The 19,224-nt window shown below is 35.6% G+C and overlaps 1 protein-coding gene across 1 annotated transcript; it reads left to right on the forward strand.

Moving 5' to 3' along the window:
- Positions 1-3,000: 3,000 nt before the first annotated feature.
- LOC124172437 lies at positions 3,001-18,199 on the forward strand. Its single transcript, XM_046551875.1, has 3 exons — positions 3,001-3,408; positions 3,527-3,664; positions 17,262-18,199. Exons 1-3 carry the CDS (start codon positions 3,220-3,222, stop codon positions 17,358-17,360), a joined length of 426 nt encoding a protein of 141 aa, XP_046407831.1. The 5' UTR covers positions 3,001-3,219; the 3' UTR covers positions 17,361-18,199.
- The last annotated feature ends 1,025 nt before the right edge of the window (positions 18,200-19,224 follow it).

Genomic DNA, 19,224 nt, shown 5'->3' on the forward strand with positions numbered 1-19,224 from the left:
ATTCTGAAGTGTTTTCAATCACATCTTGAATGCAGTCCTTAGTCTCCACACAAGGCTCTGACTCCTCATCATCTGCCCCTCCTCCTTCAAAACTCTGCAGAAAAAGTAACATGGATAAACCTTTATATCTTTAAAACACATATATGGGATACTCAAAGCATTACGAAGAAGAATGTTACACATATTGTCTCTGCTATCATATAAAAATAGCATGGTCTCTGCATGTCTGTTAATCAAATACTGAAAAGCTACAGTGCAAACTGAAAAAAAATTAACAGGAAAATCCCTGATAATCCAAGTACACACAGTGTCATTTCCAAATATCTTAGTGACCATGGAAGCTGCCCCTTCACAGCAAAATACACGACAGAGAATGGAGATTAATCAGATATATCATTTTTCCTTTTTTCAAATCATGAGCAATCAAATGAGAGACTGAAGACTCAATTTTTTTGCAGTTAAGTAAATGAATTAATCAAGTTTCTTATTCTTGCAATCAATTTGCTTCTGCAACTATCATTTTAGTAGTAGTAGCTATTTAAAGGCCAAAATCACTATTTATTCTTTTCTCAACAGTAGAAATAATGGAATAAACAAGTGGAGCATGTTTTCAATGTATTTGTTATGTTCTCTTATTTCTTGTTAATACTCAAACATAAACTCTGGAAGAGAATACAAGGTGTAATATTTATGCAGAAAGAAAACAGGCCTCAAAATCATCTTCTCTTCCAAAACTATTTCATGAAACATTTTTTTAGATTACCCTGTTATCATTATCCTTAAAACATGCAAAACAAATCACACAGCAATTATGTTTTTATAAGTACAATAGCAAATAATTTTAAAAAGGGCACTAACAGAAATGGTTATAGCCAAATATGCTGTGATTTAAATAATCAAGGTTGATGCAAATATAAAAATTATATTCCAATATTGGAAAATAGTAAACTAAATAAAAATAAACTTAACAACTACAGAAAAGATATACCACATCAAAATTCCTAATTTGCATCCTAATTTTACATTTTTGATGAAAATGTTTTCTGGGTTAATTTTTCCGCACTTAAATTAATTTCTTATACTTTGCCAATCTTGCCTTCATTGTAAACACCATCTATTCATACAAGATGACTTGAAAATAAACAATCAATTTCCGAAACTTCGCAAAGATATTTTTAGTTATACATAACCATAGCCTCATGAGGTCATAGTTAAAGGTAAGGAAGAGGCTCCGAGCTAAAGAAAGATAATACGTTTGCGTGCACATGTGACTTTATTTGACAACGCATTGACAAACCAATTTCTGGGTCTCTGACACTTCAATCTTTAGCAGCAATTCGTCAGGGATTTTTTGTTCACTTTAACATGCTCCGATTACCTAATCAAATACTCAAAAAGGTAGCGTCGCAGAGCAGTGGGTAGATTGCCTTTTTGAGTTCATAAATATTGAATTTGAATGCCATACTTTCTTAGTAGTTTAGCACACACTTAATTTTACCAGAAGAAAAAATGTCTTCAATCGTCGCATTTGTAACACCAACTGCAACATTAATAGGATCTTGCCAAGGATTGACGGATATGGAAAAACCATTTACGAGAAATTGGACTTGTAACACTTTTCCGTAAACTGTTTCGAAAAATGCATCTTTGTCGATTCCGACTGCTGTCGACATAAACCAAAGAGTTTCACCACTAACTCTGTAATACTTTTACTACACCAGTCTTCAAATAAGAAATTACGATAAGTACTCACCCTGAAGCAACTACTCGGCAAACTTTTTCTCAGAATGGCGTTTGATTCTAAACAAATCTTTTTGAAAACACTGAATTCCGTAAGTTTCTTCAAACACAGTGGACACATGGTAGTGGGCAGGCCATCTCCCACAGCAACCTGAGATGTTAATAAACAAGTTACACAGCAATAGAGTTAGGAATTAAAACATAAAATGTAGTAAGCACCATTGTAAAGAAAATCGATAAAATTTAAGGTGCCACTTACTTGTAAACCAACTAAATCATGTAGGGCATCCTTCACAGTTATTTTGCATGCTACATTCGAAGTGAATATGCTGTAATAACAATCATGCTTCTCCCTACAAAGTCTACAAAGGTCTATTTCCGGATTCCTATTTGAAGATTCCGTGAAATTCCCGATGGTGCGACTCATGTTTTCGATTCAAAATCTCATTCACTCTTTGAATCAGGTTTATCGTTAAAGATATCATCTACTCAGCATTGACATAGATCACAAAATGTAACAAGGAAACTACATTCACTAAGATGATGAGTTAAATGAAATACATTAGAATTCTCAAAGAGAGGAACACAAAATCCAACACATGATGAATCGATGAAAAGATATATCACGACTCAATAGCATGGATTGAGAAAATTTTCAACAATTTATGACACGACTGTAAATTCTTCGGACAAACATCCACGATAAGATAAATCCATAACGTTCACTTGTTATTATATGACTATACAATCAACCTCAGTATAGAACCCAAGTTTTCTAGTTGCCATTTTATCCGCCAACAGCACACCTATAGAGCAGGCCAAACATCGGTGTGTGAAGAGTAATTTATTTCTATAAAAAAAATGAAGGACCATTTCATTTTAAATTCATCAAATGTTCGATTAATGTCAGTGCAAAAATGTTTGGTTAAAATTTATTCAATCATCTGGCAAGAAAAGAAATTTAAAGCCCAACTTCGTCGTCCACAAGGTCACATTACATCTACAGTCTTTAAAGAAATGGAAATTTATAAGAAAGAGTTCAAAATTCTCTAATGCAGAATAAAAAAAATTTAAAATATGTGTTATTCAAATAATGCGATTAACCAGAATGATGCATCACATATTGTTGGAAATATTTGATTTTTCGATTTTAGGCCTTTTGCATGCGCAGTCCTCTAGCGGTGCAACACGCAAATGAAGTCCGGTATGTAAACTAATCCTTGTTACCTTGGTCAGTTAGGAGTTAGGGCGTCAATGAGCATTGAGTCCGTGTAAAATATTTGCTGTCTTTTCTGTCGAAATGCGATTTATTTTTGAGGTACAATATAAATTTGAGCTTTTTATGCAATTTTCCTTTATTATTTTGAAGTTTTTGCGTTGGTGTAAGTCATAGAAATGAACGTAACGTACTAGAAATTTGTAAATAACTGAGTGCTGTGTGCATCGTTTGTTTGAGGAGTGAACTGGTTTAGAGATAGAATGAGTTATTGCTGTGAAAATATGAGTATTACCACGGGGAATTTCTCTGAGTCTTCAGAAAGGAATTTCGAGGGTACTCCGTGCAGACTTTGCATGAAGAAAAATGATTATTATTACAACATATTCTTTTCAATTGCTGGAAGCCAGATAACTGTAAAGGGTGCCTTAGGCGATTTTGTTGACTTACAAGTAAGTGAGGGTTTACATTTTACTGATCTCCTTTGTTATTGTTTTATTCCGTTTTATGGGCATGTTTTCTACAACAAGTCTGAAATCTCTCGCGGATATGTTTTCATTCCTTTCGTAGGTTGCTGTTGGAGATGGCCTGCATGCCACTATTTGTACACTGTGCTTGAAAAAGCTCATCGAAGTCAACGATTTCAGAAATATTTGTCATGAATCGGACGCAGAACTGACTAAGTTTTCGTGTAGAAATTACCTGAGGGTGAGTGCATCTTATTTTATTTCATTGGAAGCCTCTTGTAACTTTCAAATAATGTGAAATCATTCACGTAACCAGATATTAACTTGTTCGCGTTAACTTAACGTGTAGCCCGGCCTTAATAGTTTAAAGTTCATATGGACTGGAATGAAATTTTTGTCAAATATTTGTACTTGTGGTTTCAACAGATTATAGCAATAACCTGAAAATGTAATTAATCATGTATTTGATGAATCACTTGCCAAGGCGGGCGATGTATTTGTTTGCACGGTACATTAACACTTACGGGTTAATGTCTAAATGTATGAACGCGAGAGTGAACGCCATAATGCACTGTGTGACCACCCAACTTGTGCGAATGCATGCACAGAAAATAGAACTTGTTCTAATTTGGTTCATGCATTCGTACATGTACCGTTCTGGTCCGCAAAAATCATTCACGAAAACGTACAATGACTCGTGTTAATGCATCGTGTAAACAGGCCTTAATGCTTAGTGACTGCATCAATGTATTACATGAAAAATTAACTGAAAAGCACTTCTTTTAGAGATCAAAACTTAATGTATCATTAAATTTGTTATTTAACAATACTGACTGTTATGAAAGGACCTCGCCAATGATCCACGGAGCGTGTAAAAAGTCCAATTTCCCGCTTAGTGTTTCCGAATCCTGACGAGGCATTAATTAACTCGCTGTTGGTACCTCAATGGTGACGACCGAAGTCGTTTTTTATTTTGGTATAACTAAGTGTTTACGATTCATTCAGTCATAAAAGTGAATAATTTGAATTTACCAATGACCAACTCATAACACATATCAATGAACGTGATGAATTTTGTGGAATATGTTTTCCATGTATTTCTTTTGCTTTTTACCTCCTCTTTGTTTTACAACAGAATAATTCAGCTGCAAAAAATATCCAATGAGGCATTTCAACAAATCCATATAAGTATTTTAAAACAAGTTTAGATAGTTGATTTGTGGCTATTTAGTGCACTATTCATTACCATGTTACAATATTATACACGTATGCATTTTTTATATTTGTTTCGTAATTGATTGATTTGATAACTTTATTATTTGTTTAAATTACATCTGTCAGATGTTAGTAAAAAAATATATGCGCTCGCATAAAAAAATGTTTGTTCACATAATTTTTTGTTTAATAGTATTTCGTGTACATAATATTGGTGCTGTCAAAAATGAAAGTGTGGTATACATTTATTGCTAGGGAAAATGGGCTCATTCCCATAGGTGTGTTATTTCTAAGAGATATTTTTCCTGTGAAATACTATTTTTTTTGTATTTAGATGTTTTTTCCTTGCAGGAGTCCTCATAATTCTCGCAGAGGATATTAAACTCTGTAGTGCTTTTTAAATCAGTAGAGGTCGTTTCCTTACCGTTCTTGCTCAAAGGTCTGTTTACTCCATGCATTTACCTGTACCAGTTATTATCTAAATATGTGAACCCATGAATGTAAACAAAAATGCACCATGTAACCACACAACTTGTGTGAATGCATGAATAGACAATAGATCCTGTTCTGATATGGTCAACGCATATGTACACATTCCATCCTAGTCTGCTAAAGTCGTTCATGCATTCACTCAATAACTTGTGTATGTTAATGTATGGTGTAAACAGGTGTTAATAATATGAGGTGATGATTTTGATTCTCGTGATATATTTTTTTGTCTTCTTTTATGGAAACGCTTATTATTTGTACATATAAGTTTTTTTTGTTATTAGACTCATGGATAAGATAATGGGATGTGTTTAATTTTATTGATCCATTTTGTTTAATTAATTTTGAGTACATGGAAAATTGTTAGCTTTTTTATTTGGTTTACACTCAAAGTTAAGGTTATTTCTAGAATCATATTTGCGCCCATTTTTAAAGTTTATTTACTGATGGGATGTGGTTTTTTTTTATAGATCAATTTTATTTAATTAGGAGTACATGAAAAAAATAATTGTTGGTGTACAGATTGCAATGAACTACTTGAACGGGATAGTCTTCTTTTCTAGTATATTTTGCAATTTTATTTTAATGGCTGTCTTCGTGGGCAGTTTTTAGTATAAGTGGTGAACGACTTTGCTGAAGGAACAATTTGTGATAGTTTATGTAGCAATCACTAAGTCCAAGAGGTACTTCATGGCTTGCACTTGGCCACATTTCATATATGGTCTTTTAGTATGAAAAACAGTAAAAAATCTCATTAATGTCGAATTAAAAAAGTTTTAAAATATCCATGTTTAAAATAATGCAATGAACCTCAATAATATTTCACTCATCTTTAGATATACCTCATTTTTTTAAGGTAAGCCTGTTGCATGCGTAAACCTCTAGTGGTGCAATACGCAAATGAAGTCTGGTATCTAAACTAATCCTTGCTAGCCTGGTCAGTTATGAGCTAGGCCGTCAATGAGCATGGAGTTCGTGCAAAATATTTGCTGTCTTTTCTGTTGAAATTCGATTTATTTTTGAGGTCATATGTTAATGTGAACTTTTTATGTCTGTTTTCTTAATTATTCTCAAGTTTTTTGCGTTGGTGTACGTCATAGAAATGAACGTAATGTATTAGAAATTTGTAAATCACTGAGTGCTTTGAGATTTGTTTGTGGAGTGAACTGGTTTACAGGTTGAATGAGTTATTGCAGTGAAAAACATAAGTATTACCATTGGGAATTTCTCCTAGTCTTTACAAAGGAATTGGGTGCTCTCCTAAAATTAAAAAGCTAATTTTTTTTCAAGTTTAGATGAGTTAGCTAAAGTTATTAATGTATGCAAAATAATATTTTTGCTTATAAAATGTATATGCAATATAAATAATTCATGATTCTCAATATTCTTGTTGCTAGAGATCTTCTAAGTTCCCAACAATTACCAAATTATTTCATGCTACAAAAACGCCCTGTGACATCAGCAAGTAAGCAGACTCACTCCATGACAATAACAAAACATTAACAATGATAACAAAGATCTACGACGATAATGATACATAACTTGAAGGGTGTGTCAAAAACAGTGGTTAATAGTTTAAAGTTTTTACGGTGCTTGTATTGTGCAATGGTTGACTCCGACTTAGTAAATACGCATCCTGGGAACATTTTGATGGTAGATTAATTCATGGCCACTTATTTCTTCTCCAGTAATGAAATTTTCTTGGTGCGGAGTTGAAAAGCTGCGAAATTGAAATGTAACATAAACTAAATCAATAATCTCATTTGCTATTAATCTAAAGCTTGGTTTGTGTCTCATTTAACTACTGTCATTTACTCATTGCTTTTAATGTGTACTTTAATGGTGATGGTACTTGTTGATTATGTTAGATGGTACATTACTTTTAATGGTGCAATATTGGAGTATGTAATGTTAACATTTTGGAGAAATACAACGGATCATATTTTACGCTGATTTACTTAGCAATCCTAAGGTCTGGAAGAGAGACATACCTTGTTTCAGCAGTTTGTTAGGTTCAAGTGTTAATAAATTTGAACGTTTGCACTTTTGAGGCTAAGGTGACACCAGAACATTAAGTGAGAGCAATAAGCTTATACTGTGTAAATCTCCGTGGATGAGGAGGATGAGGAAGTAATAAGTGCTATTTGTCAAGATGGTGCTGCATCTTCCAGTTTGCATACATTCTTTAAACCTGTCAATTATTCAGGATAAATATTTCACATGACTGATGTTGGAATTAAGATATTAGAAAATAAATTGTATTGAGAGATGCATAGGTTTTACTAAAACTGGGACAAATAGTCTACTGGCACAGCATAAACCTATTGTTTACTGGCCTCTGATGTCACGCTCAGCCAACTCGCGGTTACTCGCGGGAGATTCCGAATTGAGGTTACTTGAGTGGGGTGCTCCTGACACCACATAGAACATTGAAAAAATGGGTTAGACAATAATTTATTTGAAAAAATTCCTAGGATTAATGTATTTTTAAGTAAAGCATCATTGAATCTACAATGGGTCATCCCATAGAAGAATAAACAATTTAATTATTGTTATTATCATTGCCCAAATGCAGTACAATAAATATGAACAAATGGAATTAGATTTTATAGTGAAGGAATCTAATAGAAGGGAAAAATTTAAGTTTCAGTCTATCATTTAATCATCTGAAAGTACTTATTATGATTTAAATCAATTTTTACTTGCAGTTTTAATGTGAAGGGAGAGTGTCATCCTCATGGTAGAGGTGACTCACAATTGCCCAGAAAAGCGATGCTCGATTATAGTGTTGACATGTCTGAAACAATGACCATTGTGACTCGGTGTTCCATCTGAGAAATTTTGTTCACACTTCTAATACTTACCTGATAATACTTGGATTATCCTGAGACTATACTTGGGGGTGATGTTCCCCCCAAAATTTATAGCCTAATCCTCATCTGTCTCCTACAAAAATTACTTCCTTAGAATCTTCAATATGCACAGTGAATAATGTTATCGTGGCATTAGCACAGTAGTCCATTTTTGCCTGGTGCTTACTCATATTTCAGCAACTTATCAAAGTTTCGTAGTCTAGGTTCCTAATGAAGATAAACACATATTGATATTTTTACACCTTATTTTCCTCGTCAGTAGCTCTTAGAATTTTTCTTGCAGTCCTTGGAAATATAAATCATATTGTTCACGCACATCCAATTATTGCACGAGCAACAGAACAATTTTGTTTTAATGTCTTTATTCTGCAGACAAATGATACATCTACCACTTATTTCTTTTCTTTTCTCCATAGCACTTTCACGTGTTGATAAAGCAGCAAATATGCTGTCTTTCTTTTCAGCTCATTTGAGATCATTTTATTTCTGATCTGATCCTTATAAGTGACTACCAACTCCCTCAAAATTTTTTGCAGGAATTCTGATCTATACATCTTGCTTCCTAGATTTATGTTATTGTACAGACTGTCCCAACGGTGGTGCGTCATTTTTGACCTCTAATTTTAGTAACTCCCACTCCAGCAAATATTTGTGAAAATTGGCATACTTGTGGGGAAAGGTCCTATGTTTTGCGGAATGCAAGCAAAATTTTAGAATTTTGACCTTACAATGTGGGCCAAAACCAAAATTATGAATTTGCCTTATGGGGTTTCAATGTTAAAAAAATCGAGATAGAAAAAAGTCAGAATTTCATTGATCAGAATGTCAATTCTTAGGTTTTCGGATACGAGGAAACCGAAAATAACACTTTCGTTCACGAAAACTCAACTGTTGACCCAGTAAGGTCACAGTCAAGGACATTAGGGTGCTTTAGTCATTTTTGCAGTTCATTTATCACTATTGTTGATTTTATGGCTTTAGGAGGTCACAATGGGGGTCCAAGGGTCTTAGAGGTAAACGTCGGGCCATCATGACTACCAGCGTGTCAAACCATGGGTTTTTAAGGGTTCTTACGACAGTTTTGTAGTTCATTTATCAGTATTGTTGATTTTTTGACCTCCATAGGTCATAATGGGAGTCAAAGATCATGAAGCCATGCTTTGATATATCAATGAAACTAATGTCCCCACCCAAAGGGTGACCTAGTGAGTGAATAGTGCCCATTTTGTTAAGTCGTTACCCTCCTGAGGTCATAAGGTGGCCAACATTCGCTGAGGTTTGCACAAAAATATCCAGGGAATTAACCCGCTAGCCGGAAGGTTTTCAAGGATGCCCCAAGACAGTGGAGCGGTGAACACCATGCTAAATTAAAGGTTTAAAATGTGTTCTAAAGGGTGGTGCCGTTCCCATTTCAATGTTACTAAATTAGTGATTAAGAAAGGGATGTTGGGTTGAGTTGAGCCAATTTCAAACTTAACTGTGCATTAAATTGAAAGTAAAAATTTGGTTTATATTAATGAGAAAGTCAGTCATATTTATAAATAATAATATAAATAAATATAAAGTACCAATTATCAATTATTCAATGTGCCCTCCCTCCCGTGCCAGGCACAATGTAATTCACTTGACAAATGATCCAGTAAAAACGTCCTCGAGCATAATTGGGGTAATAAACTCTGCACATCTTATTATCTCTTTTTCTGTTCTACAACATTATTAAATGTTTTTTATACCCTAGCTGCTTTAAAAATCCCCATAGAAAGAAATCGCATGGAGTGAGGTTGGGGTTTCTTTCACTCAACTTCTGTCCCCATGGACACCAGCCGATTTCCAAACTTCTCTTACAGCCCATTGAGGACGTGACTGCCTTAGACCTGTGTGCAGGAGCTCCATCCTGCTGCAACCACACTTCCTCAGCATTTCCAAAGTTTTCATGCTCCATATCCCGGGAAAGGCTTTCCTCCAGCATAGCCTGATAGGTGTGTCCTCACATTCCTTTCGAAAAAGTATGGCCTAAAAAGATGGCTAGCTGTAATGGCCGTGAACAACATTACACCATTTTTGTTTAACCACCGCTCACGCCATGCCTCGGGATTACTTGTCGCTCAATATCGTGCATGGGTGAAGACACAGCACCATTTTAAAAAGATATTGCTTTGTCCGAAAGAATGAGCTGAAACATAAAAGCAGTGAATGAATTTCATTTTTAATTTGGATATATCATACTAGTTGATATAATATTATCAAAAGACAGTAAGAGCAAAGAAAAATAACATAAAACAACAGAATGAATAAGAGACTAACCTGAAATGTGATCAAAGGGTTTTCATTAAGCTTGTCAATCATCCAGTTGCTGAAATGGTTTCGATAGCCATTCCTTCACGAAGCTCCTGCACCATTCTCATTTTACAAGGCCTCTAGTTTAGAATTTTAAAGGGTGTTGTAACACAGATCTGGAAATGTGCAATGAAAGTGCACGATGGTGGATGGATCTTGATGGCTGAAGACTGAAGCCACAGCTGTGTTTCTGTGCTTTGATAACATTGTTGGGTGTCCTTTACAATTCCTCATCTTAAGATGTTCCATGATGAAGCAATTTCCCTTCCTGAATTCGTTGTATAACCTGTTGTCCTCTGTTCTTATAAGGCAAACGCCAATGCTCAAAGAAAATTTTACGAATCGTTTTGATAACTGACTTTCCGTTTAATATGTAAGTCTCGATTATATCCACCCTGATTGCGGGAGTAGGGGTCTTCATGGTGGTTCTTTCGACTATGACTAACGACGAACTAATGCCAAAGAAACATGCAGCTGAAGAGTTTCCCAAATGGGTAACATTGTTGCTGAGGTAAGGGTGCCTGCATGAAAATACTTGAAAAATTCATCAAACAGTTTTTGAGACACAATAAGGTCAATGTGTAACTTCGTAATTTATGTAGGGTAACCTTATGATATGTGGACTGCAACATACCTTGGAACAACTTTTAAAGTCTTTTCTCTGTCATGGAAGTTTTCCTGATATTCCTGTGAAAGATTCTGTGACATTTGACCCCTACGTATTCATCAGAGGTCAAAAACTAACAAGAGGGATATGTTTATTGCTCCACTGTCTTGGGCATCCTTAAAAAACTTCTCGAGTGATATCTGACTTATTTCAAATTGAAGTGAGTTGTGTCCTTGTTTATTTCTATAATGCATTTAGAATCATGGTAATTGTTGAGGTGTAATTGTTAGACAGAACGAGAGATATTGTCGCTGTGGGGCCCTAAACTTAAAGGAATTTTTTCTTGTACTCCAGCCCTAATCAAGCCATACTTTGACTATCGATTGATTTTCATGACTCGGCATTGTTGTTCAACGATCGCAATTTCGACTGAGGAGAATTTGAAGAAATGATTTCATTGGAGCTATTATTAGTATGAAAAATTTCCCTCTTGATTTGTAGGTTGTGCAGTCCGATGGCTTCCCGAGATGCGTCTGTTCTGTCTGTCTGGACATGCTGAGGTGAAACAGTATCTATGAGGACTACTGTGTTTTCAGAATCCCCAGTGTCCTGAGTAACGCTGCACCTTCCAGCTATAGTTATGATTGGAGGGTAAAGGCCACAGAAAAACAGCTGCTTGATGCTGGAGTTGAGCAAGATCCTCTGGTCAGTGAGTTATTGATTAAGGCAAACTCCATGTTGAAGGTGGCTTACTTAACTCTTTTTGCCAAAGAAAAATGTTTTCCATTCTACACATAGCATTAGAATATTTTTAATCTCTCTCTACTGAGGTGTAATTTAGAGAGGAGTGCACTTCTCTTGTGTTTGCTTCCCTCTGATTTGGGACTCAACTCAATGGGGTGCCGGGCTATTACCCCAGGCACTGTAGTAGACCCTCTAGGCCATGAGTCCACCATCAAATTATTACTAGGCACTATTTTTAATAGAAATATTATTTACGACTCACAATAATTTATACTTATGTTAAAATAACTTACATGTTCTATTCCCTGTAGAATTTTAAAGATTGGGTTAGGGAAATTTGGTTACTGTGCGATAATAACAAAGTGCGCAAAAAACAATCTCTTGCCAAGGAATTGAAAAAGGACTTCCAGTGTCCAGACGGAAGAAGGTCCTAAGGGTATTAGCATATTAAAAGTGGCTTTGGTATTCAGTGTCCGGGCAAGAGCACAGTTGGGGTGGGCCTTCCGGAATTTTGCAAACCATAGGTGATGTCATAACAGATATCACTTTTCATTGCTGCGTTTACATTCATGGCATCTGTTGCATATGTTAATTTTTAGTTGATATATGGCCGGTGATTGTTTTATTGTTGGCTTATTAACACTGAATTTGACGACATTGAGACCGCGAAAACCTGAAAAAAAACATGAAAACCTGGAAAAAACTGTGAATTTCATTATGTAGCCAGAGTGGCAACCCTATAATCTCCTTTAAATCACAGGTCGAAAGTCATAGTTTTTGCATTTAATTTGTCTAAAGTATGCATTCATTGATGCGAATCAATCCAGAAAATAAAGTAATATTAAAGAAAGAAAAAAAACTCTATTCAAAATGAAATAAAGGAAAGGTGTTATTGAATCAACAAAAGAAAGATAATTACTGTATATTTTTGTAATGTTTGATTCTCCATTTGGACAAAAGTTGTTATTCAATTAATTTTATAAGTTTCATTCCCATGCAAACTACACTACAGACATCAACAGCATATATGCGCAAAGTCACTTTTATGTTAACTTTTAGTCTGACTGGTTTAGGTGAGAATGGACTCGCCACTACAGTTTTTATGTCATGCCTGCCTGCAGCGTGGTCATTTAGTGAGATGGGAAGACTTGTTACCTTTGACCTGAAGACAAATGCAGGATGGGCGTTGAAATTTTGGTCAATTAAAAATGAGAAACACGCTGGTGAACCCAGAATTAGGCAGTCATCACAAAAATTATTTTCACCACTTTGGGCAAAATATAACGTGTTAGCACATGTAAGAGGCATAACTTTTTTCCCAGAAATTTCATCCAAAAATGGGAGTGCGTCTCTTGCACAAACTTCCTACCTTCCCCCTCCCCTTCACCGGTCGCAAGCCCAAGGGGAACTGAGTGGCCTTGGTTTTCAACGTGTATCGGTCACCTGAAACCCTAGTTCAAAAACAAGCGGCAGGCATGGGAGTTTCTCCCTTAGTGACATATTTTTAAAATGCTCCTGTTTGCTTTTCTTACTCCTTAGCATAGCACCATCATGTCCGTACCTCAGAGGTATGCATGGAAAAGTTTGCACTGGGTTTTTTTCTCTGGAGGGCACACTTAATTTACTGCCACCAGTGGGCATCCTGCAGCATTTTTACTGCAAATGGTAATCACATATCAAACGCAACGAGAAACATGGGGAAACACATAGTTTTGAAGGACAATACCTGGTTAATAGTCAACATCTGCCTTGCCAAGTAATGTCCATTATGCTAAAGCTCGTATGACACTTCCCAATTTATTGGCCAATGCATTGGATATTGGATTGTGGACACACTGACACACACCAATTTCTAGCCCAATCTCCGTTTCACAATATTGGGCACAATTTCTTGGCCAATATAGATTTTAGAACGGGTTCTATTTTCTCGAGGCCAATCTCCAATCAGAACTCAGTCTTGTCGACTCCTAGTGGCCAAATCTAGAAGCTCGTTGCAAAACATTTCACCTCGGAATTTTAATATCATATATAAAAACTTTAGAAGCATAGCAATCCATGGAATAGCTCAAATAATTAAAATGTTCTTTGAGAGAACATAAATTCACAAACATCAACTGTCTAAAGTGGGTAATTCGGAAATAACATTTCGGATATTTAATGAATAAAAACGTCGTGATTCTCCTCGATTGCATCTATGTTTTGTTTAAATTACAATTATTAAACTATTTTTCATGATTTGAGCGCTAAAGTTTCGGGTGAAAGTCCCAATTGATGACACAATCTCTGTTTATTCGATGAACATATTCCAGCCAAAACGAGCCACTGCATTATCTTGGCCCACCCATGAGATCACAATATTTCCTATCTCTCATCATTCAAGGAACTCACCCGAATGAAATTTCGAGCAATTCGAAAATATCTTTGCAGCCCCTCGAAATAGTTATTAAATTTACAATTATTATGCCATCTCCCATTCTGTAGCTCATTGGCAATCAATCTGCGTCTTGAGATGCTCTTTCGTCATTTTGAGTTATGTGGCGTTCTCTAGTGGGGTATTAGAACACTATAACGGCCAATATTGGTGTAAATATTGGTACGTGTCATACGATGCCTAAAGCCCAATATTTTAACCAATATTGCACGCCGATATATTGGCCAATAAATTGGCAAGTGTCATACGGGCTTAAGGCCCTGATTTTTCAAAAATCATCGTCAGGTGCTATTATGAGGATGATTACAACTGAAAATTATATTGGTGTAAACAGCTGCAGTTTAAAATATTTGAGCTAGTGTGTACATTGTTGGACTAAATGGTGGATAGAAGAAATCAGAAATGCTTTTAAGTGAAGAGCACTGAAGGAGGTGTTGAGGGGAAGGAGCACGCTCTGTCTTTCAAGCAATGAGGCTACGAGCAAAGGAGCAACAAGTCCGATCTTGCATGTTACATGGTTGCCTTCAAAGTCAAGGGGCAAAAGATGTGATATAAGCAGTTTGCGTTACCTGAAGTTTCCAGTCTGTATTGTCTTGTTTGAATGCACTCATGCTACGCTTGTTTCTTCTGAAATGGTTCTGTTTAGACTAAGTTGAATATTAGTAGCCTTGTTGTAACTATAAATCTTGGGGTCAATAGATTAGAGAAAACTTAAATGATGTCAAATATGTGTCACATTAGGTCTCATTCTTTTTTGATCCACATGCATGTCATACAATCATAAAATTGCTGAAAGCTAGGGAGTTATCTTCGAGCTAAGTAAGTGACTCACATAGGATTTGGCCTCCAGAAACTGGGTGAATTGAACCTGGTAGACCAAAAGAGGTCAGTTGGTGAGTTGGTGTAGGGATGACACACGTTTCCATTGCCCCCTGTAACTTGATCTTTTCCTTTGAGGCAAGTGATTTATGGTCTCTGGGGTCTCGGAAAGGAAAAAAACTACAGAGGCATTGGCTGATGGAGGGGTGGGAGTGGATTTGTGAAATCTACGATGTGGTTATTGTACTATGGTGCTTAGATTCCCCTCATTGTTGTTCAATCTCTTGGAAAGGTTCACGCTATGTGCCTGTCGTGTTTTGCCTTAAAATTTTCCGTGGCTGTAATTCTATTGCAATACTCCTACGACAGCTTTTAATCAGTATTGTTCATGAGTAGGTTAGCGAGCGAGGACTCGCAAAAGCTGAATTAATATGATGATAGCAGATATTCCATACATAAATATATGGGATTTCTGCTATCAAATGTAAGAGTTAATTCTTCTGCTTACTTAAAAGCTCGGTAGTTTTTGTGTTTTAAGTCATGTGTGTGCACGAAACATGAGTATTACATGATCGTGTGTTTATTTGTATAGGAACAGATATTTAAAAAATTGATCATCGTTACAAAATAGATTTATTTTTAGTTAAAGTGGCAATTCATATGCCTTTATGAGAGAAACCATGCATGATATATTAATGCATGAGCTCCAAAAAGGAGCTTCTTTGGGGTACGCTATTGCACAATTTATTCACATCATATCAACTTACCCTGATCCCCTGTATGAGTTATTTGATATGATTTTGGCATTAATTGAAATACGTGGCAGTTCTGCATGTCTGGTGGGGAATGTTTTGTTCAGAACTATGTATGTAATGTATGCATGCATGTATGCATGCTAAGTATGTATGCATGTAATAAAAAAATTAAAAATTTTAAAAGTGAGAAATAATATTTTTTTAATTTTAGCACAGCAAATATATCGTTGAATGATATGCTGATAGTGAGTGCTATAATAAGAAGCATGTTGCATCATATATCAATGCATGGGCTCTCTAAGGAGGTTCATTGGAGAACACTTATATAGCCTACCTACCCATTTCAGCAATTTTTTACTCAGAAATGTGGAGTTCTGTTGTCATGTGGAGGATTTTCCTTCAATCTTTGATTTCAGGTTTCTATGTTATCATGAATGTTAATGGGAAAAGTATTTTTTAGGGGAATGGGGCCTTTTTAGAAAGGGTCTTGAGTTATGGTGACATAAGAGCATCCATGCTTGGGGATCCTGCCAGTTGGTGAAACTGAAGGGATCGGCAAGCATGGGTTCATTCAAATTGGATTTTTAAATATAATGCACTCATGTTCAAAAGCCTCGAGTGGTAAATCCACGTCCTTATTTTCAACGTTAATGTTTACGTGTTGTGTGTGTAAGCTACTAAAAAATTTTATCAAATGTATTACATTTTTGTTGAATTTTATGCATTTGTTTGTTCATGACTGGTTGATGATTCATAGTATTGTTTCTCACTGAAGTGAGGATAGTCTCTTTTTATATTTCTGTTTTAACTCATCAATAATGTATGCATGGTAGTACCGTACTACATAAAAATTGAATTTCTGTGAATGTCAGCACTTTTCATTCTCCATCCTGCAGCTACCGTAATTCCACCAACCATCTTGTAGATGCAATGATTCTCTCAGCAATGGTTTCTTATTCTAAGAGGGTCTTTTTTTGCAAGTCAGCGTTTTTATCTGTTAATTTGATGCATATCCTTCAGCACTACACGGTGCTTTAGAGATTTACTTTGGTTTATAGCTTTTTGGCAGCTGCGTTGGTGTACCAGGGCTTTGGTCATATGTAGTTAGTTCTCGTTTGCTGAAATGCTTCGCAGATGTACTCGTGTTAGTACATATATGGTATATACTGAAGTGGTGTTGTTGCATTGGAATTTGACCTATGTAACCTCTGGTATAATCTCTACCCTCAGTGGGCCTGAACATTCTCTTGTTCATCCTCTTCCCTTCCTACTGCTCCCATTAATAAGAGGCTGCAAAATGCTGTAACATCTCTAGGCAATGGCTAGAAGTGGTTAGTGGTGATGTAGTCTCATCAGCGCCAACTGTGGAATTACCTCTAGGGTCTTAACTTCTTAGAACTGTGGTATACCCACATTATAAGAATATTAAATTTCCTAAAATGCCTAATTGGTATTATTATCTTAATCATTATTTCCAATACATATAATTTTATGAGGCAGTTTTTAAGTTTATCCAGATTGTTTGTCCAATTATTGTCATGTAGGTATTCTTTACTTGACTGTTCCAGATGGATTTCTTAAGATATGTAAAAGACAGAGCAGAGGCGAACTTGGAACACAGGAAATCTCTTCCCTCTGTCTATCCAAACAACATATGGAAACACTGAAGAGAGCCATGCCTTCCAGAGGCTCAACTCAAGGCTTTGAAGTGATGTATGGATGTTAACCCAGAAGTACTAAAGCATGAGGCATTCATCTTAATCCAGGCACAGCAGAGGCTGGATTTAATGGCAAGAATGCAGTCCTGATCTGCCTGCATACAACTAAGCATCAAGAGGTGTGAAACCCATGGTGTCCACCTATGTATTTCACTGTTTAAGTATCTTACTTCACAAATCTCACCTCAAATAGGAATAGGAATAAGAAAGCAATAATGAAATAGCTGTTGAAGGAAATAAAGCGGCCAGAATTTGAACTATTTTACCCAAATCACTAAAAAAATGTGAAACAACCATTTGTAAATGTTGCTGACAAAATTTCGATTGATTGTGACAAATAAATATTAATCTCTCCTTTGTTTCTGCTCATGCAAAAGAATCTTATTAGCCTTAAATTGCTTGTACCTTATATGCAATACTTATATGTATGTCAACTATTTAATTGTACTGGATTACTTCAACCAAAGTAACTGTCTGTAAGTATTACCACAGACATTTCCAGGTATACAGTTAAGAATTTTATTGATTTGTAAAATCACATTTAAATTAGGTTGTTAATGTCATCATTTCATCATCTTCGATTGTGAAAGTGTATATTCTCTATACTTGCACCACAGTGGGCCATCGAATCAGTTTCCTTAAAACGTTAATTTTTGTTCAATCTACATATACTGGAATACCTTTACTTATACATTGCAGTCACACTTCTTCTCCTAACTTTGGAAGAAAATATATGCATTTCATGTGCAACATTGCTTTCAGTTGTAATATAAATTTTGGTGGTGAATTAGCAACTTGATTTTATTCTTTTTTTTCGGAGTTTCACAATCAGATGTAGGCTGCTTGTACATTATTCGGGAAAAAACATCAGAATTACTCTTCAGGGTAACAAGAATTTTATGGTAGCTGTTTAGGAAAGCATTCCCTGCGGAGAGGGGATTCGAGAATACCTCCGCAGTATCCCTGCTTGTCGTAAGAGGCGACTAAAAGGGTTGGAATCACAATAACTATGAAAGTTATTGTTCCTTAGTAATAAAAATTGGAATTAATAATAATTTATTCCATCCTGGAGTCGTAACAAGGATGTGATTGACAGGTCATATTAAAACTACCAGAAGTTATTCTCCACACTGTGAAAATACTTAGACTATAGGAATGACCTTAGCTGGCATTTAAATTCAGACATTGTTGGAGTGGTTTTAGATGCACTGAAAGGGCATTGCAGAATTTAATACACAACTCTGGGACCCTCCTAGAAGAGATTTCACCATTTTGTTGGAGATATAGATCAGTTACCTGTCTAGTATTATGTTCATGGTAGCACATGCTTTTCACAAACAAAGATAAATTTTACCTTGTAAAAACCCATGCACATAAAATGTAAATACATGGTACAGTAAGCAATTCTAACTTTTTAAAAAGGGGTCGCCTATGGCTCCTGAACTTATCATTATGCATAGATCTTAATGTCTCCTTTTGAATTTTAAAAGTAAAAAAATTTGAAACGGATCATAGGCAAGAAAACAGGAAATACAAAAAAAAACAGTCAACTATTCAACTCACTGCTAACACATGCAGTGTAGAACTGAATTACAATATGAAGATATAGATAGTATACACTTGAGTAAGCCAGGTCCTCGTGTGTCCTAAGCACCCCACATTTTTTGTGGTGGCTCATGAGGAAGGAAATAAATTTAAAATCCAATTTTTAGCCCTAAATGTTGCATTTTGTCATGGCATGAATGTACAATCTATTAGTCAAAATTATTTGCTAAAGTTAAGTGTTCCTGTATGTCTTTCACATGAATTAATT

Source organism: Ischnura elegans (assembly GCF_921293095.1).
Source record: "Ischnura elegans chromosome 13 unlocalized genomic scaffold, ioIscEleg1.1 SUPER_13_unloc_1, whole genome shotgun sequence".
Taxonomy (NCBI): Eukaryota; Metazoa; Arthropoda; class Insecta; order Odonata; family Coenagrionidae; genus Ischnura; species Ischnura elegans.

Bases quoted from the DNA above. Each gene is read 5' to 3' on its own strand.
- LOC124172437 (XM_046551875.1), top strand. From the start codon at position 3,220: ATGAGTTATTGCTGTGAAAATATGAGTATTACCACGGGGAATTTCTCT. The intron at 3,409-3,526 runs GTAAGTGAGGGT...TTCCTTTCGTAG, and splicing joins GCGATTTTGTTGACTTACAA to GTTGCTGTTGGAGATGGCCT. The intron at 3,665-17,261 runs GTGAGTGCATCT...TGACTGTTCCAG, and splicing joins CGTGTAGAAATTACCTGAGG to ATGGATTTCTTAAGATATGT.